Source organism: Eulemur rufifrons, chromosome 19 (assembly GCF_041146395.1).
Source record: "Eulemur rufifrons isolate Redbay chromosome 19, OSU_ERuf_1, whole genome shotgun sequence".
NCBI lineage: Eukaryota > Metazoa > Chordata > Mammalia > Primates > Lemuridae > Eulemur > Eulemur rufifrons.
Genome location: NC_091001.1, coordinates 70,605,893 through 70,625,286, shown reverse-complemented (window position 1 = coordinate 70,625,286; position 19,394 = coordinate 70,605,893). Strand labels below are relative to the sequence as shown.

The 19,394-nt window shown below is 34.0% G+C and overlaps 1 protein-coding gene across 1 annotated transcript in view; it reads left to right on the top strand.

The window, feature by feature from the left end:
• VRK2 (VRK serine/threonine kinase 2) overlaps positions 1-19,394 on the top strand; it is a 94,521-nt gene that overhangs the window by 14,247 nt on the left and 60,880 nt on the right. The window contains exons 2-4 of the mRNA XM_069494060.1: positions 14,711-14,760; positions 16,758-16,827; positions 18,585-18,672. Coding sequence (XP_069350161.1) covers positions 14,711-14,760; positions 16,758-16,827; positions 18,585-18,672 — 208 coding nt within the window. The remainder of the gene's footprint in view (positions 1-14,710; positions 14,761-16,757; positions 16,828-18,584; positions 18,673-19,394) is intronic.

Below are 19,394 nucleotides of genomic sequence, written 5' to 3'. Positions count from 1 at the left end.
CATTAACAGGAGTTTTGAAGTTGATTTCAACCCTTCTGTATGACTGAGAGGTTCAAGACTTTAGTGGCGGAATTAACTGCAGATGTTGAAATAGCAACAGAACTAGAATTAGAAGTGGAGCCTGAAGATGTGACTGAATTGCTGTAATCTCATGATAAAATTTGAATGGATGAGTAGTTGCTTCTTATGGATGAGCAAAGAAAGTGGTTTCTTGAGATGGAATCTACTCCTGGTGAGGATGCTATGAATGTTGTTGAAATGACAACAGAGGATTTAGAATATTACATGGACTTAGTTGGTAAAACAGTGGCAGGGTTTGAGAGGACTGACTCTAATTTTAAAAGAACTACTGTGGATACTATCTCATCAAACAGCATCACATGCTACAGAAAAATCTTTTGTGAGAAGAAGCATGGCAAACTTCATTGTTGTCTTATTTTAAGAAATTGCCACAGCCACGCCAACCTTTAGCAGCCATAACCCTGATCATTCAGCAACCCCTATCAACATTGAGACAAGACTTTCCACAGCAAAAAGATTACTATTTCCTGAAGGCTCAGATTATCATTGGCACTTTTCAGCAGTAAAGTATTTTTAAATTAAGACATGCATATTTAATTTTTAGGCATAATGTTCTTGCACACTTAACAGAATACAATATAGTGTAGACATAACTCACATATGAACTGGGAAGCCAAAAAATTCATGTGACTTGCTGTATTTCAATATTTGCCTTATTGCAGTGGTCTGGAACTGAATTTGTAGTATCTCCAAGTTATCAGGATTCCAAGAAATATTCCATTCATAAAAGAGTTTGAAGATAACTGATGAGGTACAATAATCAATAAGTGACAGTTTAATATGCAATTAATAGAAAATTTTAATTTGGTGGGTCTTCAACAGAATTACAGAGAATAAGCTTTTTCCCAGGTATACAAGAATTCATTTATAAAATTTGTAATGATTTAGTAAATATAAAAAAGAATTTTTATATGTCAGTTTTGGAATCTGTTGCTAGAAGTGAGTACCAAGATCACCTTGCTTATTCTGTTTTTATCACCTACGTTCTATTTCTAGTTTCTGCATATTAAAATCGTGCTTATTTGAAGTGCACTTTCCCCTTGAAGCCTACTGTTTTCCTTTTTGCATTTTCTACCAAAGTTGTATGGTGTGTATTTCTTTTCTGCAATATTTTTGCCTCTTAGGTCACTAAGCATATTCTACTTTGTATTGCAATTATGTACTTGTATCTTTTTCTTATTTAAAAATTAATATAGAGAAAAAATAACTTTGTACATTTCTGTGAATTTTAACACACCACCAACACAATTAGGATACAGAGCAGATTCATCACCCCTAAAATCTTCCTCATACTATCCCTTTGTAGTCACAGCCTGTTTTTACCCCTAACCACTGGCAACCACTGAGCTGTTCTCCGTCACTATAAATTTGTCTTTTTAGGCATGTACAGGACCACTGTAAATGGAATCATGTGGTCTGTAATCTTTTGAGATTTTTTTTCCCATTAGCATAATGCCTCTGAGATTGATTCAAGTTGTGCATATTAGTAGTTCAGTTCTTTATTGTAAAGTAGTATTCTATGGTATGAATGTATCACAGTTAGTTTATTCTAACATGGAAGGACATTTGGGCAGTGTGATTCCTTCAATTTTGTTTTTTTTTTCTTCAAAATTGTTTTAGCTATTTTGGTTCCTTTGTTTTTCCAGATACATTTTATTATCAATTTTATATTTATAGAAAAAGCTTTGTGGGGTATTTTGATTGGTATTGAGTTAAATCTATAGAAAAATTTGGGGAGAATTGACATTTTAACTATGTAGAGTCTTTCAAACCATGAATACAATTTAGGTCATCTCTGATTTCTTTTTTCAGCTTTTTGTATTAATAGTTCTTAACATACCAGTCCTATGTATGTAGTATTGGGTATACAAGGGCTGTCTGGAAAGTATCCAGCCATTGTTAATAAAACAAGAACGGTTTGCATTGACACTGATGTATCCTGGCAGCCAAGGCGAGTGGACCGGAATGCGCATGTGTGAACAATGACGCCTTCACTCTACTAGTCAGTGGGGCCCTAGACACTGTTGAATGAGCATGTGTACTGTGTGGCCGTCACATTCAAAATGACTGAGCAAGTAGAGCAATGAATCTGCGTCAGATTTTGCAGTAAGCTTGAACGTTCCTCCGCAGAAACTATTCAGATAATTCAGAAGGCTTACAAGGATGATGCAATGGGTGCAGCACAAATAAAAGTATGGCACAAACACTGCAAAGATGGTCAAGAATCTGTTGAAAGTGATCCATGTTCTGGAAGGCCTGCAACAAGCAGAACACCTGAGAATGCTGAATGTGTACGAGTTAGGTTAAGAGACGCTGGGAGAACTGTGTGAGGTCCCAAGGTGCCTACTTTGAATGGGACTGAGGCCTAGTTGTCCTATGTACAATGTTTCTTATATCTTGCATCTTCTTCAATAAATGTCTCTATTTTTCGTATTACATGGTTGGATCTAGTCCTTTACTGAGTAGGAATGGCAAGAGTGGACATCTTTGACTTGTACCCAGTTTTATGGAGAAAACATTAGACCTCTCACCATTTAGTGCAATGTTAGCTTTAGGATTTTAATAGATGTTATCAAATTGAGGAAGCTCTGCCCTATAGTGTACTGAGAGTTTTGATCATGAATGGGTGTTGAATTTTGTCAAATGCTTTTTCTGCATCAATTGATATCATATGGTTTTTCTTTAGATTCTTTAGATTCCTAATACACTGGATGACATTGAATGATTTTTAAATATTGAAGCATTCTTGAATTCTTCAGATCAACTCAACTTAATCATGGTGTGTTATTCTTTTTAAGTATTTCTGGATTCAGTTTGCTTGTATGTAGTTGAGGATTTTTTGCATCTATGCTACAGAGGGCTATTGGTCTACAGTTTTGTTTTTCTTTTTTTTCTACCACCTTTGTCTGATTTTGGTATCAGGATAATGAATGCTGGCCTCATATTATAAAATGAGTTGTGAAGTATACTCTGGTTTCTGGAAGTGAATGTGTAGAATTAGTGTTAGTCATTTTTTAAATGTTTTGTAGAAATCTACAGTGAAGCTAACTGGGCATAGAGATATCTTTTTCAGAAAAGTACTTTTTTTTAAAAAAACCATGATTTCACTTTCTTTATTGATTATAGGACTAATCTGGTATTCATTTTATCTGGGGTAACTTTTAGTAATTCACGGTTTTTAAGGAATTGCTCCTTTTCATCTAAGTTGTCAAAGTTTTGTGTATAGAGTTGTTCATACTATTCATTTATTGTCCTTTTAATGTCAGTTTTATAGTGATATTCTCTTATCTCTGATATTGATCTTTTTTATCTTTTTTGTCAGTCTTGATACAGGTTTACCAATTTCATTGACCATTTCAAAGAAATAACTCTTGGTTTCATTGATTTACTTTATTTAGTTTCACTGATTCCTGACTATTTTCTTCTTTTATGTCCTGCTTTGCCTGCATCCCACAAATTTTGATATGTTGTAGTTGTCTTATGTATTATATCTTAATTTGTTGAAAATTTCATCAGTTCATGTTACAAATTTTGCTCCAACTGTCAAATATGTTTGAAAGAACTGAAGAGGAGACACATAATGCATTACATGTTTCTAGATGTTTGCCACTGTTTCTCTTCCTTTATTCCTGATGGTCTACATTTTCTTGTCTCAGTATCTTTCTTTAGCAATTCTTACAGAGCAAGTCTGCAGGCCATGGATTCTCTTAGTTTTTCTTCAGCTGAGAATGTCTTTATTTAGCCTTCTTTCCTGAATGGTATTTTTGCTAGATACTGAATTGACAACTTTTTTTTCAGCATTTCCCTTTTCTTGGTTTTTGATGTAAAATCTGCAGTCATTTGGGTCATTCTTTCCCTATAGATAATGTTTTGTTTCACTCTGGCTCCTTTCAAGATTTTTCTTTGTTTTTTTTAGCTTTTAGCAGTCTGACTATAGTGTATCTGGACATTGACTTCCTCAGGTTTATCCTATTGGAGCTTTTCTGAAATTTTTGAGTCTGTAGGTTTATGTGAAAGTAAAACTTGAGATAGTTCAGTCATTATTTCATCAATATTTTTTCAGTTCCATATGCTTACTAACCTACTTCTGGGACTCCAGATGTTCAATGTTTTGTTACTGTCTGCAGGTTCCTGAGGCAGTATTCAATTTTTTATTATTTTATCTCTCTGTTGTCCAGATTGGATCAATTTCTATTGATCTGCCATCAAGTTCAATTACTTTCATATATCATCTTCATAATTGTATTCAGCCCACTCAGGAATTTTAAAAAATGTTTTTGGTTACATATTTTTCAGTTCCAAAAGTGTCATTTGATTCTTCTTTGTATTTTCTATGTCTTTGCTGCATTGTTCTATCTTCCCATTTGTTACAAAAGTGCTTGCCTTTACTTGCTGGAGCATTTTTATAAAAGTTGCTTTAAAGTCTGTCAGGTAGTTTGAATATTCCTGTCATTTTGGCTTTGGTGTCTGTTGATTGCCTTTTCTTATGTGAATTTTTTCTGGTTCTTTGTATGCCTCGTAATTTTGGATTATATCATAGATATGTTGAATATTACAAGAATTTGGAACTTTTTTATTTCTAACAGAGAATACCAATATTTTAGCATATAGTCTTCCTGGTTGCACTCAGGCCTCAGGTTCTGACCAGTCTTCTATGGTTTGGGGTACGTTGTTGGCTTAGTTTTCAATAGCAAAAGTGTTATTCAGGTCTGTTCTATTGTGTTACACTTAGTGACAAGTTTGGGACTTGGGTAGTGGTCTGTTCTGCAGTTTACTTTTCAGCCTATTTATGCTGTTTAATGTTAACTCCACATATGCACAGCTTGTGAGTGAGCCCAGGAGTTCCTAACTTTTTGTGCTTGCTTTCCCAAGCTCTTCTCCCTCCATGATTTCCTTGGTACTTTCTGGTTCTGTGGGATCTCCTTTTCAACTTTTCTGACCAGAAAGTTGGGCCTTTATTTATCCTTTTCTGCCATGCACCTGTGCCTAGGGCAAGTGGCAAGAGGACGGAGAGAAAAAAAAGTTACTGGATCACCCTACTCTGTTGTGACCAGAGGTCATTTGATTGGAGAGGAAGATTCCCATCCTTCAGAGTTTTAGGTCTCTATGGTTTGCTGTTGCTGCTGCCACTGGCCTTAACACAGAATTGCGTGGGTGCTGGGATGGGAGAGAAATGAGAGAAAAAAATAAAGGAAAAAAGAAAAACAGCATTTTCCATACTCTCCCTGAATGTTAGGAAAATGTCAGTTAAATTCATTGATTGATGGTGCTGTCAGTTCAACTACATCCTTACTGATTTTCTGCTTGCTGGAACAATTACTCATAGAGGTATGTTTAAGTTTCCAACTGTAACAGTGCATTTGTCTATTTCTCTTTGTAATTCTTTTAGTTTTTGCCTTGTGTATTTTAACATTCTGTTGGTAGTACATATGCATTAAGGATTTTTATGTCTTCTTGATAATCAGCCCCTTTATCATTTAATGTTTCTCTTTATCATGGATAATTTTCCAGGTTCTAAAATCTGCTTTGTTTGAATTTAATGTAGCTACTCTAGCTTTCTTTTGATTTGTGTTAGCATGGTATATCTTTCTCCATCCCTTTACTTTTAATCTATCTGTGTCTTTATATTTAAAGTGAGTTTCTCATAGACAATATATGATTCAGTCTTATTGTTTTCATCTACTCTGTCTCTGTCTTTCAATTGCTGTATTCAGACCATTCACATTTAAAGTGATTATTGATGTATTTAGATTAATATTTAGTGAATTTATAACTTTTATATTTGCTATACTTGTTTTTTATCTTCTTTTTTTCTACTTTCTCTGGTTTTAATTGAAGATTTTTTATGATTCCATTTTCTCTCCTCTCTTGGCATATCAATTATTTTTTTAAAAAAATTTTAGCAGTTGCCCTAGAGTTTTCAGTAAACATTTCCAACTAATGTATACTTTCACATGACACTATACTACTTCACAATTAATACAGGCACCTTATAATAATTCTTCTTTCTTGTCCCTTGCTGTAATTCATTTCACTTATCCATCAGCTGTAATCACCAAATACATGGTTGCTATTATTAATTTGAACAAATACTTTACCAATTAAAATAAGAAAAGTAAATTTTTATTTTACCTTCATTTATTCCTTCTCTGACACAATATATTTCTTTATGTAGATCTTTGTAATAATACATATATTGTTTTCCTTCTCTCTGAAAGACTTCTTTTTACCATTTCTTGCAAGGCAGGTCTTACTGTGGTAAGGTGTGGGAGAATAGGAGGCCTCTTATAATCTTATGATTAGATCTGTTTTTTAATGGACCTATGCCCCTGGGATGTGACCTTCACCAGTGTTTCTCAGCACCCTTCTACCCCACTTAGGTAAGATGGGAATGCTAGAGGGGACTGGAGTTGGTTATTTCCCTTCTTGCATACTGGGTAGGCTCTGGCACAGTAGGTTTCCCCTTCCCCTGCTGGATGCAGGAGGAGATTTTTCTCTGATCTTCACTGTGAGAACCTGGTGGGCTCCTGGAGATAAAACTCTGCCCCAGTAAGCTGCGACTCTCTGTATTCACTTGGTTCCCCAGTTGGTGGGCACTGGTTTGTCCTATAATCTCAATTCCCAGGTGGATCCAAGAAGAGTTGTTAATTTTCAGTTTGTTTAGGTTTTTTCCTGTGAGGACTAGTGTGAGGACCTTCAAGCTCTTAACATGTCAAGAGTAGAAACCTCCATTTACTTTTTAAGAATGTTCAAATAGCTACTGTAGTCTTTCTGTCTAGTTTTTGTAGAAGTTTCAGTGAGAGGCATAGGGTTGAGTGTTCCTGCTCTGACATCTATACGGATGCTCCTCAACTTGTGATGGGGTTATGTTCCAGTAAAGCTATCGTAAATTGAAAATATTGTGAGTGGAAAATACATTCAATATACCTAATCTACTGAACATCATAGCTTAGCCTAGCCTACCTTAAACATGTTCAGAACACATTCATTAGCCTACAGTTGGCAGTTGGGCAAAATCATCTAACACAAAGCCTATTTTACAATAAAGTATTGAAAGTCTCATATAAGAGTATCATGAGGCATATTGCTAGCTCAAGAAAAGATCAAAATTTGAAATTCAAAGTGTGGTTTCTACTGAATGTATATTGCTTTTACACTGTTATAACAGTGAAAAATTGTTAAGTTGAACCATTTTAAGTTGAAGACCATCTTTATTTTTTAAACTACTCATTTGACTTATTTAATGATTATATTTCTATTTAGGTTTTTTAATTTTCTGAATTATTTTGGTAAATTATATGTTTTTCCTAGGAAACTGCCATTCCTTGTAAATTTTTTAATTTATTGGTGATAATATTTATAGTTTTAGCTTATCTTTTTCAAAATCTCTTCTGGATCTATGATTTTGCTTTCTTTTCTGTGCTTAAACAGTTTTGCCAGAAGATTGTTTATCACCTTATTTAAAGAACAATCTTGATTCTCACTTGTTTGTTTAATTTTTTTTTTACTTTTTAAATTTACTTTGTAACTTTTAAATTTCAGATTTAGAAAGGGCTTGCAAAAAAGAGAGTTCTATATACTGTTCATTCAGCTTCCACAAATGATAATATCTTACAAACCCATAGTATATTACATAATAATCAACACCAGGAAATTAACATTGATACAATACTATAATATTAACTTATTTATATGCTTTACTAAAATTTTGCCAATTCTACTAATGTCATTTTTTTTGGTCCAAAATCCCAAGATGACACAATACATATGTTAATAGTTATCATTATCTCTTTAGCTCCTTCTGCCTGGTAAAATTCTTCAGTCTCTCTTTGTCTTTTATGAGCTTGACACTCCTTTTTCTTCTGCTTAAGATATTATTTATTGAAATATTTTCTTTGTAGACTTTAAATATCTTTGTGTAAGCAATTTGGAATAGAAAGGACAAATATTGTATTGGACCTAGAACAAACTCTTTCATTGAATCATGGTTTCTCCACAGAAGTCTTTGGATTCTTAATTAATTGAATTGATCTTAGTTTTTTATTATCTCAGAACTTTTTTTTCCTAAATCCTAATTGAGTGAAAAGTTCTATCTGAAGAATTCCTGCCCCTCACCTACAGTCTGTTAGGTGAGTTATTCTTCTGTCCCTTAGAGAAGGTGAGGCTAGGCTGCAAAGAACTCCTACTTCTAAGGGTCTTCCCCATTTTCTCACCCTCTTTAGGCATGTTTTTGGGTATATAATAGGGATTAGAGGTGTCTTCATTTGGCCTCCCAAAATAATTGGCCTTAAACTATAAGGTGCTTCCAAATTAATCAGAGCAAAGTAATCTGGGAGACCCCTCACTTCTACCTGCCCATCCTTCCATACCCCCTCTGGCAATTCTTCAGAAATTCTTATCCCCGAGGTTCTTCTCCCTATTAAAAAAATATGTGTTTGAAGATTAAATGTTTTGGAGTCTTATACACTGCCACAATTTGCTATGGAGACATCTGTTCTGTTGGTACTAGGATAAGTTCGATATCACCACATAAAACTTTGTTGTCCCTCCTTCATCATGGAAGGGAATTAGTCTGAATTCTGTTAATTCCCTTGCTGTTCCTATGCTTTGAGCAAAGGGACAGCTGCCAACGTAATTTTGTCTTTTCTGGAACCACCTCTTAGGCCAATCTTAGAGCCTTCCAGCTTTCCCTCTCCCAGTATTCTCAATCTTCAGCGGCCCATAGGACCACAGAATTTTTTTTAAAACATCTTAACCATTTTTATTGGTACAGTTCAGTAGTGTTAAGTATATTCACATTATTGTTCAATAGATTGCCAGAACTTTTCCATTTTGCAAAACTGAAACTCTGTCTCATTAAAAATAACTCCCCGTTTCCCCTTTTCTGTAGCACCTGATAACCACCATTCTACTTTCTGTTTCTATGAATTTAACTACTTTAAATACCTTGTAAAAGTGGAATCATAAAGTATTTGTCTTTTTGTGAGTGGCTTATTTCACTTAGCATAATGTCCTCAAGGTTCATTTATGTTGTATCACATGACAGGATTTCCTTCCATTTTAAGGTTAATGTTTGATTCTATGTATAGAACACATTTTGTTTATTGGATCATCTGTCCACAGACATTTGTGTTGCTTCCACCTCTTGGCTAATTGTCAGTAATGCTGCTATGAACATGAGTGTGCACGCCCACCTAATTTTTCTATTTTTAGTAGAGACAGGTCTCGCTCTTGCTCAGGCTGGTCTAGAACTCCGGAGCTCAAGCGATCCTCCCACCTGGGGCTCCCAGAGTGCTAGGATTGCAGGCTTGAGCCACTGCGCCCCGACTTATATTTTATTGTTTACATTGCTCATATTTTCCCTTTCTCAACCCTGGAATCAGCCTTTTCTCCAAGGAGCCATTGTACATTTTATTGGAAATGGTATTAGAAACCATAATGTGGGTGTTAGGTGTGCTCATTTCTACTGGAAGATTATTCCTTTAGGCCTTTTTAGCTTTTTGTTTTTGATTTTATTAATTTCTGTTTGTATCTTTAGTTTCCTAAGTTATTAAGTTAAGCACTTAGCTCACTCATTTTTCAGTTTTCTTAAAAATAAAACACTTAATGCTATAAATTTCTCTCTAGGTATCACTTTTATTCATTAATTTGTTTACCAAATGCTATGGTTTGGGTATGGTGTTTTGGCCTCACCTAGTCTAATGCTGAAATTTGATCCTCCTTTTTCGAGGTGGGACCTGGTGGGAGATATTCGAGTCATGGGCTTGAATCCCTTGTTAGTGGCTTGGTGCCATTCTCATGGGAGTGAGTTCTCACTCTTAGTTCCTATGAGAAATGGTTGTTAAAAAAGAGCCTGGCATCTCCTCCTCTCTTGCATGTGATCTACACACCAGCTTCCCTTCTTCATCTGCATGAGTGGAAGCTTCCTAAGGCCCCCATCAGAAGCAGATGTTAGTGCCATGCTTCTTATACAGTCTGTAGAATGTGAGCCAAATAAACTTCTTTATAAATTACCCAGCCTCAGTTATTCCTTTATAGTAACACAAATGGACTAAGACATCAGATATTTAATAAAATAACCTACTAGGCCCTCTTCTAGGTGCTTGGGACACATTTAAATAAAACAAAATATTTCTGTCTTTGTGGAGACAAATATTCTAGCAGATGAAGACAATAAGTAAGGTTTTTAACTGTATCCTAATGAGTTTTGATGTGATATTTTCACTACTACTCAGTCCTATGTATTTTCTAATTTCCACTGTGATTTCTTCTTTGCCCAGAGAACATGGTTTTAATAGTACTTATTTGATATTTATTGAGACCTGCTTTCTGGGTAAAAATATGGGAAGTTTAAAAATATATTTTTTGTGTGTGCCTGATGAGAATGTATGTACTCCATTAGTGTTTTAAAAAATCTGACCTTTAGAGAAAAACTGTTAATTGCATTGTTTCAGTCTATTTTTTGTCTGCTTACCTATACATTATGAAATTGTATTAAAATCTTCTATTTTTGATACTATGTTGTCAACTTTTTCTCTGCTAGTTTTTGATTTATATATTATGAAACTACATTGTTACATGATTTCAAGTTTATAATTCTTATCTTTCTGTTGCATCATTTCTTTTATGATTAGATCAGATTAACTTGATATCTAGTAATTTGTAATTATTATCTTTCTGTTGCTTCATTCCTTTCATGATTAGGTTGAGCTAACTTAATATCTGTTAGGCAGGGACCAAATTTGCAGGTGGCAGATACAGGCCAGGAGGGTGGTTCCTAGGGGTGGAGAATCAGGGGAAGGGACCGCAGGAAAATACAGAACACTTGACAATCATGTATATCAATCACCTGGTAAATCCTACGCCTCCCGTAATCCCTCACCCAGACCAGGCCAATAACAGGGAACCTGGAAGTCCTTAATATCTTTCTCCACTTGTGTAGACCTGTTCCTCTCTCCAGAACATATTCTCACTTTGTATAGCTCCCTCCTTTTCTGCAATAAAAGCTGTTCATGTGGAATTGCTTCCTATCTGTGGTCACTCCTACACACCAGCCTTGCTTGTGAATTTCCCCAACAATTAGCCAAAGAGCAAGGACAACAGTCTGCCAAGAGGCTGGACCAGACAATATCTATCTATTCTTCTTTCCTGAGATTTACTTAATTTTGAAAATGTACGTTCTACCCTTCTTTCAGCTAGTTTTGGCTTATTAATTTATTTTCTATTTTTTTTACTTTGATGTCCTATATAACAAGGTTTTTTAGGTTTGTCTCTCATAAAAACAGCATACATTTATTTATTTTTTAACAGTCTAACAGTTTCTTTTTTTAGTTGGTGAGCTTAGTCTATTTAAGATTATTAAATACATTGTGATTATTGACATTTTACCAAATCTAAGATGTCATGGATATAAGATACATGATTATTTTATGTATGTTGAGCCTATGTCAGATGCTTAGAAGTTCAGAATTGTTATCTTTCTCTTGAATAATTTCTTTTGTATTTCTGTAGGATGTGCTTTATATCTAATACCTAATGCTGCCCTTTAAGTTATGACACAATACCTTAAAAACAGTCTTACATATGGAATTCATAGAATATTCAGTTGTGGCAGTTGTATCTTACTGAACTTTTTTCCACTAATATCAAATTTGTGTCCCGTTGCTCTGATTTGGGCTGGGTAATTAATTTTTCTACATAAACAATAATTTTTCTTATCACTGCCAAATCATTATGAATAACAACATGTAGTTCTATCAGCTATGTACATAACTCAGTTGAGGTAAAGATAAATGGACAGATTCGTGCATGCATAGGCAGTGACAACTATGTTATAACTGCTATGTGTTCAACAGCAACTTTAAGATACCATAATTTATAGGATGCATTGAGATTTTAGAGGTGTTAATAAATGAAAAGAGTAGATAAAAATTGATTTACTTGGGTATTTTCGTTTATTATCATATTTTGTGTGTTTTCTATTTCCTCTAACATTTCTGTTTTGTTACAGTTAGGTTTAGTGTTAAATCTAACCTGGAAGAAAGGTTTAGAACCTTTTTTTTCCTGCCTTCTATTAAATTGGTTAGGTTTTTTTAATTCTCTTTTTTTCTCTACTGATGTTAAAGTTATACACTTTGTTTCTTTTATTTTAATGGTTAACCTTAAAATTTCAATGTACTTGATTTAACAAACTATAAAGCTAATCAGTATATCCACTTTTCTGGATGATAAAAGAACATTTCAGCATTTTAACTGTGATCATCCTGTTACTACGTTATGCATTGTTTTGTCAGTGTTTTCAGTCTACCTTATTCTAGATTTTAGTTTTACATTTGTGTATGAGTATTTGATGAATGAGTATTTAATGATGTATCTTATAATCCATGACATCTTAGATTACTATACTGCAAGAGTATATACCATGTCTGTTTTTCATCATCATTTAATTTCACTAGCTAGAATAGGACTTGGCTTACAATAGAAAATAAATATTTTACCTGGGCAAGGTGGTATGTGCCTGTAGTCCTAGCTGCTTGGGAGGCTGAGGTAGGAGAATTGCTTGATCCCAGAAGTTGGATGCTGCAGTGAGCTATGATGATACCACTGCACTCTAGCAGCCTGGGCAACAGAGTGAGATGCTGCCTCAAAAAAAAAAAAAAAAGAAAAGAAAAAAGAAAATATTTGTTTCATTAATTAACTGATTGCTTGTTTTGCTGTAAAAAGATCTCTGGTAACTAGAATAATCTGTTTGTTCATATGGAACTTCCATCTCTAAGAGCCTTCTAATCAGTTGATTTTAGATTTAGATCCTCCAATATAATCTGACTTGGAAGTTTGTAGAGATTGTTGTGTAGCTACCAAATAACAAATATAGAGAGGTTGTAGCACGTGATTATATTCATTTGAAATAATGTGAAAGGAAGATTTAGATTATAAAGTGATAGGGATAGAATGATTGAAATCAGTGAGGAGTGGGACCTTGGACTGGTTGGATATCTTTTTTTTTTCCAGTAGTAACATAGTAAGTTATTTATCTTGTTGAAATCTCTATTTTCCTTCTGTACTTTTCAGCTTCTTACATTCTGTTGGGCTTAAAGATTCATTTGTTGCTCTGGTTACTTGCTGTTAGATAAGAGGCAGAAGGAAATTTCTATGGTCTACTTCAGGAAGCAAGCAGACTTGCCTGGAGTAGGTACTGCTCTAAGTGGACCAAGGTTGAGATAGGATATTTTCCCCCAGCCTTCGATACCATACTGGTAAGACAGTTTATCATAGGGTGGGAAGAAAGTTTTTTTCTCACCCCTTCCTCCATACCAAGACTGGACCCCTTCCCCTGTATATACTTTCTTCAGTTTTCTTCTTCTTAGATGTAGATAATTCACTCTTCTTATTCTCTTGGAACTATTGTATGGGTGAAAATGAAATAAGTTTACATGAATGAAGATGAGAAGAGAATTTTAAGTGATATAAATAAGTTTAATTTGTTACTGTGAAGAGGTCAGATAGGACTAATGTTATTGATATCTAATAATTTACAAGTTATATCTAACATCAACTAGAAGAGTAATAATAAGAGGAAACAGCATTTTAATAAACATACTGAAACTACATCTGAAGAATTTGATCTTGTTCTCAGTCTGAGTACCGATTTTCAATTGTATTCAATACTAGTTCTACCTTTTTTCCTTTCCCTTTCCTTAAAACATCCAACTGACACTTAACACAGTGCCTGGCATATTCTAGCTTCTTGATAAATATTGGCTAGTTGAATGAGTGGTGGAATACATGGATAAAGAGTGAATAAATGAGTGAATGACAAAGTTTTAGAGTTTTACAATATAAATAAATATACTTGTAAATTTCCCTTACTCAGATTTGAGAACAGAATAATCTTTTAATAATTTAGGTAATGTAGAGGGAAGGATTGATTTATTCTAAAATTTGAACACTGGATTTTTTCTGAAGTCAGATTATAGTATCTGAAACTGGATAATAAGAATGACATGAAATAAGATAACTTGAAATGAATTTATGAGATACATATTCTTTACTGTAGGAATAATTGATTGCTAGATTCAGAAGATTATTTTTTAAAGACTTTATTCTTATTTCTAACCTAGTTTATTCTAGAATTTTGTCAAGTAGAAATTGTTTTGAACTTTCTACTTAAAATGAATCCATTTTCATTTCTGAATTATTATAGATTCTAATTTAATGAAATTGAACCAGTGAATTTTATAAATATTACACATCATCTATTGGGTTTAATGCCATATATTTAGAAATTATTTTCCCCTATATACTGGATCTATATGATTAATATTTTCTGTTGGTTTCTGTATTTGAATTTTTGAGTTGGTTTATGGTAGAGTGTGGGCTGCGATGCCAGGCAGATCTGTGTTTCTGTCCCCAGTCTGTCACTTAATGAGAAACTTATTCATTCAGCTTCTCACACTTTTGTAGCATATTGTGTGAAATGGAGATGATACCTACTATCATCTACTATCATAAGAGGTTATTGGGATGATACAATAAACTAATATATGGAAAGTGTCTGGGATATGGTGGGAGACTCAGTAAGTAGGAGCAACTATTTTTCCCCATTGTTTTTTTTTTTTTTTTCCTGCAGCTTTCCCCACAAATAAACCAGACAAAGATGCGAGACATGTAATAAAAGTGGTAAGTGTTACTCTTAGATTTGTATTTTACATATATTTGAGTTTTTTCTTTTCTGCTTTATTTTACTTTTTTAAATGTTTCTCAACTTAATTTTTATAATTAATAGGCCATTAAATATGAAATGTCCAATTTCCAATCAAAAGTGTGGTTTATTATATCTCAAACAAGAAGGCATGCAATTAACCAAAGTATGTGCCTAAGCTGTTGACACAGTTTTGCCATTTTAACTTAACAGTAGCTTGTTTATGCCAGCAGTGAAGAAGCTTGGAGAGCGAGTGGCTTTGAAATCGCAAAAGGCATTTTACACAGCTTTTTGACAATTGAATATTTTTCCTTGCAAGAAGTGCCCCAAAGCCTGGAAGAAGTGGTAGTCAGTTGGTGCAAGGTCTGGTGAATATGGTGGGTAACAGAGAGTCTCCAAGTCCAGCTGCTGTAATTTGAGTAGCATTGTTTGTGTGACATGTGGTAGAGCATTGCCTTGCCAGATGATTGGCCTGTCTCTATTGACCAATCTCAGCTGCTTCATCACAAGCATCCTCATCTTTATTCCAGTTGGTTGCAGTAGATATCTACTGTAATCAACTGACCAGGTTTCATGATGCTGTAGTGGATAATACCGGCACTGGACCACCAAACAGACACCATTAGTTTTTTTTGATGACTATTCGGTCTTTGACTGTGTTTTAGGACTTCATCTTTATCCAACCATTGTGCCAAACACTTGTGATTGTCAAAAAGAATCCATTTTTCATCACATGTAACAATATGGTGTAGAAATGGTTTACCTTTATGACGTTACAGCAAAGAAAGGCAAGCTTCCAGACGATTTCTCTACTGATGCTTATTTAATTCATGCAGAATCCATCTATCCAGCTTTTTTACCTTGCCAATTTGTTTCAGCTGTTTCAGTATTGTTGGACTAGTAATGTCACACCTTGCTGCTGATTCACACATAGGTTGAGATGGATTTGGTTCCACTACAGCTTTCGGCTCATCATTATCCACCTTGGTCTCAGGACACCCACGTGGCTCATTTTCAGGATTAAAATCACCAGAACAGAATGTGTTCATTAGCCACATCCTTCCCTAACACTTCATTGATACTGGCTGGGCTGCATTGGTTCCACAACAGAATTCATACTTGAAAATAACACAAATTTTTGACTTACCCATGATTTCACAAAAATTGCTCTAAAAAAAATTTTGAAAGATAATCGCAAGCCAAAATGTGTGTTTGAAAGACTGAGGGTATACATTCACAATAAAAATAAAACAAGAAGTGTCAAAATGAAATGTCAGAGATATCAACTGTCAAACTTAGTATTTAAGGAAATCGGACATTGTGTTCTTAATAACCTAACACTTACTTATCATTAAAGCTAATGTTCTGACATATTTTCACATCATTAAAATGTTAAGACTGGAGAACCGTTGTTTTTTTATGTTGCCATCAATCATGCTGGTATCTTATCTAGTTATCTGTGTTCTCTTTCTCCCTCCCTCCTTCTCTCCCTACTTTCCTATTATAAATGGTAAGACCCTTAAACACAGGCATAGGATTTTATTTCTGTTTTTATTCCCTGTGCCTAGTACGATGAATGGAATATAGTAGACCACTCAATAAAGGTATCCTGTATGAATGAACCACAAGGATAGTTTGCAGTGTATCACCTTGATGTACGTATTAGCATACAGTGAGTGTCTGTGTGTTTATGTATGTAATTCTCAGTGCTTTTAGTAGGTGCTTTCCGTAAGAAGATTATTTCCTGTGTAAAACTGAATAGGGATGATACTATAATATGTTGTTTATAAATGAATGAGATTCTTCAACTTCATTTAGTGTTTTCTGAGATTTTTAGTGGGAATCCGGTGCATATTTTATATTAATAAAAAGTGATGCAAACACTATACACCTACTCATATTTTTGCAATTGAAATACCAATTCCATTTTTAGGATTTTTTTCCCTGTACAATTAATTATTCTTTACTTTCATAGGAATATCAAGAAAATGGCCCATTATTTGCAGAACTTAAATTTTATCAGAGAGCTGCAAAAAAAGACTGTAGTAAGTAAAATTAGCAAAACAAGCTACTTTCATATATGTGCTTGCTGAAGTGAGTGTTGATATTTTGGTCTTTTTCTGGCCTTCTGGAAAATTCTTTTCAATAGGAAATTTTGTTGTAAAATGATATGGTTAACTGTTGTAACATATAAAAGCAAGACAGATGGTATATAGATCTTGATATGATATACATAATGGGCTAAATATTTTAAGTCAAAGTTGTTTATACTACCTTATATAAAAGGATGGGTTGTTGATCTAAGCTACTGAGAGTTATCTATGTGTAAATGATAGTAGAATGAAATTATTTCTTTTACAAAAAATGAATTTGTATAGAAAGGCTATAAGGAAAAGACATTAAAATAGTCAGTAGTTATATGTATAAATAAAAAGGAATGATTGTAGAATGGATTAAGGTAAGGTGTGTGGAAATGATTAAACATTAGGATGTTTAAGAAAATTTTAGAGGCCAGGCACGGTGGCTTACGCTTGTAATCCTAGCATTCTGGGAAGCTGAGGCAGGAGAATAGCTCGAGGTCAGAAGTTCGAGGCCAGCCTGAGCAAGAGCGAGACCTCGTCTCTACTAAAAAATAGAAAGAAATTATCCAGACAACTAAAAATATATAGAAAAAATTAGCCGGTCATGGTGGCACATGCCTGTAGTCCCAACAACTTGGGAGACTGAGGGAGAAGGATTGCTTGAGCCCAGGAGTTTGAGGTTGCAGTGAGCTAGGCTGATGCCACGGCACTCTAGCCTGGGCAACAGAGCGAAACTCTGTCTCCAAAAAAAAAAAAAGAGAAAATTTTAGAAACCCGAATGTTGGAAAATTAATTGAAGCTGATATAAGATGTAAGAAATACCATGTTAGAAGATTTGAATGTGAAATGAATATGGGCAGAGATGAGGAAGAATAAAAGCATTTTATAAATATTCTAAATACTCTGTGATATACATGGGCTAAGTAAAACATTAAAGAAGTAGATAGGAGTAATGACTAGTCAAGGTCCTTTACATCATGGTTAGGAAAAAGAATGATGGGTCTGGCCTCAATAATTAACTTTGTTTTCCTTAATAAAGCCGTCTAAGCATTAAGACTGTAGTCTTTACTAACTGCTTAAACTATGTCAGAGTGACAAATAGAATCCATTAAACTTGATTGTTTATCAGTAGAGCTGTCTTAAACACTAAACATATATGGTAGAAGAGTGAAAAAATGATTACACTACGTGATTGTTTAAGTGGATTTGATTTTTTGTAAACTAAATTTAATCAAAACAATTTCTATATAACATAATTTCAGAGTAAGATGATTTTTCAGCCTAATTTTTGTTTCTTCCTCCACTATGGCTTTAGACTTTGAAGTAATAGGGAAGAAAAAGCCATCTCTCTACTAATCCTTTGGTAGTTAACATATGTTATATTTAGAAATGTAGTTAGCATATAAAATAATGAATTTTTTTCATGAATAGAAATATTTGTGTATATGGTACCAATGTATTTTATAAGACTATGACTTTTGTTTTTGTTATCATTGATTTAACTTTAAAATTTCTGTATATGTTTTTTGTTAATTATAGTGATAACAAAGAGTTTGAGGTCATTAGATAGATATATTTGATTTTAAAAATTTTTACCTCTAGGAAGGTCTAATTACTACTTTGGTTGGCTAAGTAAGTCTTAGTATCTATGCAAAGGTGCAAAATATCTTTTTAAATAACATTAATCTTTTTTGTTGTTGTTGTTAAATTTGTCTTTGCAGTCAAAAAATGGGTAGAACTCAAACAGCTTGATTATTTAGGAATTCCTACATTTTATGGATCTGGTCTCACTGAATTCAAGGGAAAGAGGTAAAAAGGAATTATAATCAAATATTGCTCTATTAGTTATCTATTTCTATATAACAAATTGCCCAAAACATATTAGCTTATAAAACAAACTTACATAGTAATATCTTAGTTCTGTGGGTCAGGAATCTGCAAGTGGCTTATCTGGATGGTTCTAGCTCAAGATCTCTCATGAGGCTTTAGTCAGATATCTGCTGGGCTGCAGTCATCTCGAGGCTCAACTGGGAAAGGATCTCCTTTCAAAGTCACTCATATAGCTATTGGCAGACCTAAGAAGATCTGCTTCTAAATTTACTTAGGTGGTTGTTGCCAGGCCATACTTTCTGACCATGTGGGTCTCTGCATAATATACTAATATAATATAATATTAATAAAATATATTAATATGATACCTGAGTATTATAAAATAAATGGCAGCTGGCTTTCCCTAGAGGAAGTAACTGAGAGAAAGAGAGCATGCACAAGAGAGTGGAGTGCATCCAAGAAGGAAGTCATAGTCTTTTTATAATCTAATCTTAGAAGTGATATCCCATTACTTCTGCTGTATTCTCTTTGCTATAAGCAAGTCACTAGGTCCAACCCATACTCAAGAGTAGAATTAATTAAACTCCATCTCTTGAGGTGGGTCACAACAAAAAGCTCTAGGAATATCTTTTAAACCCTCAAATATGGCTAATTATCACGTTATATAGAATCCATCAATAGAGATTTGAAAAAGGAAAAAA